General features: G+C 40.3%; 1 protein-coding gene across 2 annotated transcripts; it reads right to left on the bottom strand.

Annotated features, from left to right (window-relative positions):
• Positions 1-1,420: 1,420 nt before the first annotated feature.
• LOC120736620 (tumor necrosis factor receptor superfamily member 13B) lies at positions 1,421-4,843 on the bottom strand. Of its 2 annotated transcripts, none has more exons than XM_040036867.1 (5): positions 4,690-4,843; positions 3,709-3,749; positions 3,252-3,368; positions 2,806-3,057; positions 1,421-2,730 (listed from the first exon to the last, which is right to left on the bottom strand). In XM_040036867.1, exons 2-5 carry the CDS (start codon positions 3,728-3,730, stop codon positions 2,468-2,470), a joined length of 654 nt encoding a protein of 217 aa, XP_039892801.1. In that variant the 5' UTR covers positions 3,731-3,749; positions 4,690-4,843; the 3' UTR covers positions 1,421-2,467. The 2 variants fall into 2 exon arrangements, with proteins under 2 accessions (XP_039892801.1, XP_039892800.1); XM_040036866.1 differs by having other exon boundaries at positions 3,619-3,749; positions 4,690-4,840.
• Between the last annotated feature and the right edge of the window lie 1,744 nt (positions 4,844-6,587).

Below are 6,587 nucleotides of genomic sequence, written 5' to 3'. Positions count from 1 at the left end.
GATTCTTAATTGAAGCGAATGCACTTCCCTTTTTATTCGCTTCGTGGCTTTCTATTGCAGTCCTAACCTAACCTTAACCATAACCTTACATTTATAGGTTCATTCCAACCTGCTCTCATGCCTCAGAATGCGTAACATACAGACGAATTGTCACATATCGTTGGTATGTAACGTGTTGGTATAGCTCGTTTGCATCTGCCGTTTACAAGCTAAAGAGACCTTCACTTGCTTGACATCTTAAAGTGTCGATTATATTTGTGCCCTTTGGTATAAGGCTGTAACAGCAATTCATAGCAGAACAGTATGAAACTTTGCAAACAAACCACTGGGGGAAAGCAGAGTCACAAAGTCTCTTTCTGCATTGCTAAAAATATGCTCCATATCCGTTTTTCACAAAAGTCAAGTCAGGACCGTCGTGTCCGAAAGTCAGACGCAGGAGCGGTGTACAGCAAGCGCTTCAAATTCTTATTAGAAGACCCAGAGCAGAGTAAATCCTCTGAAATGCTGTATAGCCGTTATGACACTACCCATAACCACATTATTATTCATCTTTGGCTCTCTTGCACAGCATGCGGGTTTTTTTTTTTTTTTTTTTTTCTCGGTCACCCATAAATGGTTACAGCAGATGGCCGCCCCTCCCTGAGCCTTGTTCTGCTGGAGGTTACATCCTGCTAAAAGGGAGTTTTTCCTTCCCACTGTCACCAAAACTCTTGCTCACAGGGAGTCAAATTATTGGTGGGTTTTCTCTGTTTTCTTTGTATTATTGTAGGTTCTTTACCTTACAATAGAAAGTTTCTTGAGGCAACTGTTGCGATTTGGCACCATATAAATAAAACAAAAAAAACCCCTGAAAATTGAATTTGGACGCTGACTCACGCTGCCACTTGACATCCACAGTCATATTCAAAACTAGTCATGATGTCACAAAGTCACACTTGTAAGCTTGACTGGCAATATTTATTCATTGTAGCTATTGCAATATGCGGCCTGATGATTTACATTTACACATTCACAATGACATTAAGCAAAAGCAACATGACAGAAAACCTATAAGCATGTTTCATATGTGGAAATATGAAGTGAAGCATAAAGTTGTATTCATGTTAAAGTGTGTTATTTTCACACCACAGTCGAGGGAAACCTGAACATCCTGCTGTTACTTCCCTTTAATTCCCGGTTTTCCCAATTGGGTCGATACATATAGAAAAAAAAAAAAAAAAAAAACATTCCCACCTGATCCCTTTAGAATCAGCTGGTTTTTTACAGCATAAAGATGACTAGTAGATAAGATGGCTTATCTACTATCAAAATGTAGATAATAATAAGACCTTTCATATCAATTTCATATTTGTTATATCATTTGACCCTTTAAAAAGTGCACTTTGGGTAAAATTGATTTAGTTTCATGTGCTTACTTATGAAGGTTTTTTTATGAGGGTTTAAAACATGCTGGAAAAAGACAAACACAAATTTAAATTCCAACACACGCACTTGACTTGACATGTGTATTTATATTCTTGTGGGGACATCTCATTGACGTCTCATTGACGTAACGGTTTCTCTAACCCCTTACCCTTACCCTAACCATCAAAAATGAATGCCTGACCCTAACCCTAAACGTAACCATAACCTAATTGTAACCCCGACACTAAAACCACAATTTGAGTCTCAAAAAAACCTTAAAACTCATTGGGACCGGGATCGGTCCCCACAAGTATAGTAAACATCCAATGTTTGGTCCCTACAAAGATGTTAATGCACACGCACACGCACGCACGCACGCACGCACGCACACGCACATGTAGTTCATAAAAATCCTTAAAATCAGACAATTTTTCCAGCAAAGATATAATTACAGTTTTTGTATTAAAAGTGAGTGTGAAGGTTTCAGTATAAATGATGAGTGAAGGAACTGAGAGGTCAAAAAACGGTTTGTGGACTGTTGTTATAAAGCTGGGAATTTTCACCCTCTCCATCTTTGTGTCTTGCGACTACGTTATCAGGGGAGGGACTGATCATTAACCAGTCATAACACTCTGGGTCTCTTTTCTGGCTCTCAGAATCACCGAATTTACATGAAATTGAGTTAATATTTGATTTCATAAGATCTGAAATGAGTGATGGATCTATAGGATTTTCCGGAAAGTGTTAAACAAGTGCTTAAAAGAGTAGAGTTAAGGTCAAGGCTGAGGGCTTGGTTTCGCCCCCTGGTGGTCAGTAAATTCAACCTAGACGCTATGTCCATATTATATTTATAGTGACGGACTGATTTGTCACATACTTTGTCACATATTGTGATGGTGTTTGTAGCATTTCGTTTTTAGGGTTTTTTTTGCTGTTATTGTTGGTTTTGGGGTTTTTTTTGTTGTTGTTTTTTTACCCCCAACAAAATATCCAGTATATCGACAACCTTCTCTGATGGATCGGAGACACGGTAATTAATTCCAGTTCACTTGCACCACTAAACTCATCCCACTGCTGCCTCCTCCTGGACCTTCATGTCGTAGGTTCGGAAGCTCTGCTCCGTCCAGCAAGCCCCTCCGTTTTGGGTCTGGGCTCTTTGGAGGACAGCTTGCTGGTAGAGCACAGGAGGGTCTCTGAGCGTCCTGCTGTGGGCCGGGCCTCGCACGTTCATGTCGGGGAAGCAGTGGACACACACGCAGGTCTCTGTTGGCAGGGAGTCGTCTGATGGCTCGAGGTTAACGGGGCAGCTCGGAGACATTAGAATATCTATAAGTGAAGAAGGCAGACCCTCGTTAAACTGCTCAGTGTTTCCAATGGTTTTTTGGTTCATTCCAGACTAACCTTTGGAGCTTTTTCCAAGTTGCCCAGCTGGAATACCAGTCTCCTGTCCCGGCCTGGCCTCGCTCTCTTTCTTCTTCTTGGATTGACTGCCCTGTGTGGATCCTTGGTTAGAAGTTTTGGCCTTGCCTCCTCTAAGAAAGGCTACAAAGGCCAGAAACAAGCTAGAAAACAGCAGCGCCAGGCACACAGCCAGCAGGGAGTAGATGAGGATATCAGAGTCTTTCAGTGTGGAGGGTCCTGCGACAACTTCAGCTAGGAAAGAAGGAGGACAGATCTTTTGACTGAATGCTTCTAGATTCATATGTCAGGTATATAAGCTCTGAACAATGTTAGTCAATCAGAACAATTTGATAAAGTTTTGATATTTTCCAATACTTCCTTCTTTAAGGTTTAAAAACACAGAAAAACCCCATCAGGACAAAGGTCACCGAGGGGTCAGCACTCACTCTGGCAGTGTGAGGCGCATTCTGGAGGATGTGTGCCGCAGATCTCTTTACACTCTATACATTTGTTTAGCAGCTTATCGTAGTAGTGGCCAGGTTGAGTCTTACAATTTACAGCCTCTGATGCAGAAGGAGACAACGTGAGAGAAGAAGCAGAAGACATGTAAGAAACTGAACTGTGTGGGTTTAAGAGTATCTCTGCTGTTGCTATTACCTTCAGGAAGAAAGTCAAATATCAAAAATACATGTTACATCTATATGTCTTCAAGTTTATGTGTAATTCTAGCTGGATTTTAAGTTGCAATCTTGGAAAAGTTGCATTAAAAAAATGCCCCTGCATGTGTCTGTGAATGCATGTGTGTGCTCTCACCACAGAAACTTCTGCATCTGCTGATTACAAGTGATTTCTGACATGTCCCCAGACAGTCCATACACCCCACCAAAGCATCCCGATACTGACCTTCAGCACAGCCTCCACCCATCGGCCTGATAACCCTCACACTGAAACACACACAAAGGGACCAAAACAAACGATTTTATTATTTTCTTTCTGTCTTTGTGACTTGATCTCTATGAAAAGTTTATTTATAAAGAAACTTTAAAAAGATGGGTGGCTGTAAACGAGCAGCTGTGGCATTGGCTAACTACACATTATGTTGGTTATTTTATGTGCGTGTTATTCTGGTATTTATATATATGAAAGCAAAGCAGCTGTGATATGTAATGCATGCATTGTAGTGGATTAGACTGCTAGCTCTATCCTTGACCCAGTGAAACTGTATTATTTTAGAAATCGAGGCTTTACTGAGAAATATCTCAATTTTTGTCCTCTTTTTGTGTTTTCCACATGTTTTTTGGAGCAAAACTTAGCATAGCTACAACCAGCATCCTTTTAGAAATCATGTACTTTCTTCTTAAGCATATTTTTCTTTGCTCCAGTGAGCACTGAGTCATCCAAGTGCAAAAAGATGCAGATCTCTACACCACCTCCGCCCCGCGCTGCTTTCACATAGAGCGCTAAGACTAATGCCCGGGTATATCCGTCACACCCCAGCGAGCAGCACTCTGTGTCTAATTCAGGATTCATATACAGTATGTTCTCTCTTTAACTTTCAGAAACACATATAAAGTCCCCAGCGTCTGAATTCAGAGTACCTTTTAAATGCACTTAGCCATTTCTGTGCTTATTTATGGAGGGCGTTTTCATGTTTGGAATCTACAGAAGGACGTAAACTGCGTTCAAACTGATAGAAAACATTGTTTCTCGTTATAAAAGCCTCAACGAGCCGCTTGGTTTGTTATGAAGGTCCTCTATGGGAACTTAACCAGCACTCGATAAATGGATTTGATTCTCACCTGCGTTTCAAATGCTAACGAAGCACATTTATCTTACTTGAGCCGCTGCTATAGGCTGTTAATGATGTTGGCAGAGATGACTTACCAAGCGAGATGAAGACGCGGAGGGAGAACCCTTGATTTGAAGATGAGAGTGACACAGGCCTGTATTTCAGCGTGGAAGCTAATTTAAATATACACTTAGTGCCAGACTGGGGACTTCCCCCTATGCATGAGGAGGATCCTCCCACTTAAACACACACACACACACACAGAGTGAGGTCAGACAAGAAAAGTGCCTATATATTGTAGTCAGTTTCCCTTGGACTGTATTTTGAGACTGAGCGTAGTCCATATAGTAAACACGATGTCTGGTACTGAGTGTCTGGCACATGGAAGTGTGAGACAGTTCACTGCACTCTAGTGACCTCCACAGTCACCTGACCGGAGCACTCTTGGGATGTGGTGCAGCAGGAGATTCACATCATGGATGTGCAGCTGATCAAATCTGCAGCTGTGTGATGCTGTCATGGCAATATGGACTAAAACATCTGAGGAATGTTTCCAGCACCTCGGTGAATCTGTGCCGTGAAGAATTAAATCTGTATATAATTTGGAGCGAGCTACAAGAGGCTGTTAGGAGAACTCGTCATTATTATTTTAGTCCTTTTCCACTTAATTACACTTGAACTACATAGAATATGAAATACCCTCTACATCTTTTTTTAAAGAATATAAAACATTCATTAAAAAAGAAAAGATATATGGCCTAGAGCTCAGACGCCACATTTATTCCAGTTTGATCTTAAGTGGGCCAGGCCACGTTTAATCCCTGAGATAGTTTAATATCAGAACAAAAGTCCAATTTCGACAAAATGTATACATTTTTGGGGAGGGGGATGTTTTTTATATGATAATAAAAACACTGCTGTAGTAAATGCAAGAAATCTGTCAGCACGAGTCTCTGGGCTTAATCTGCAAGAGGTAAATGTGTAAAATTATAAACAGAAATTTCTTGTTTATTCACAGAAAATGTCTGTTTTTACATTTCTATTGTAGTGAAAAAAAATTGATTTAATTTTGGGGGAAATTGGACCAAGGTTGAGTTTAAATAGGAAAATCAGTCAACACTTTGTGTTACCCACAATTTTTTATGGATCGTCTTCAGAAGTGACATCGACATACTGGGCCTTGGGAGACATGAGTTTCTAGGCTGGCTACGCATGTGACCTCATTGTTAGCACCCACCAACGACACCATAACAGGCTGATGTTGTCATGAGGCGACTTTTGTTGTGATTTGGCGCTATATAAATAAAATTGAATTGAATTGAATTGAATTGAATATTGTAATAAAAACAAACTGATGTGACCATGATCATGGAGAGGTCTTCATCAGTAGGAAAAGCTGTAAAACTTAGAAAGAAAATACAATTAAAAATACAAAATTTATGCCCTAACTCACATTTTATAAAAACATCCAGTGGGCCAGATTGGAGTCTTTACAGGGCCAATTCTGGCACCTCGAACTAGAATATAAGCAAAGTTTGCCTTTTAGTCCTTTAGTGTGTTTTTAGATCATTGTGCAAAATGCTAAAATGCTGCTACTACAGATCAAAGTGTTTTACTTTGTTAAACTAGAAAAATGTGCCAATTTAATCATACTAAAAAAAAAACGTTTTAAATAAGAATTAAGATTTGTGCAGCTCCGTGTTCCAGTCTTCGCACACGGAGCTCCTACAGTGACTCAGTGTTGACAGATATTAATGCACTGCTGAGCGTGCCTGACACTTGTTGGGAAGATGTGAGTAAACTTTCTCGACATCAGTGTGAAACTGCTGGGCAGTTCCACACCATGTGTTTTACACTACGCTGAGCACAAACCATGACTGCAGTGTCTTATCTCTGCTTCAGTTCTCATATGAACAAGGATTTGCGTACAAAGATTTGTGTCTGTCTAAAACTGAGACCGAATACAATGAACTATTTTTAAGCAAAGCGAGAA

Source organism: Simochromis diagramma, unplaced genomic scaffold, assembly GCF_900408965.1.
Source record: "Simochromis diagramma unplaced genomic scaffold, fSimDia1.1 OVJJ01000371.1, whole genome shotgun sequence".
NCBI classification, from domain to species: Eukaryota; Metazoa; Chordata; class Actinopteri; order Cichliformes; family Cichlidae; genus Simochromis; species Simochromis diagramma.
The sequence above is the reverse complement of the archived record's forward strand: the minus strand, read 5'-3'. Positions and strand labels throughout refer to the sequence as shown.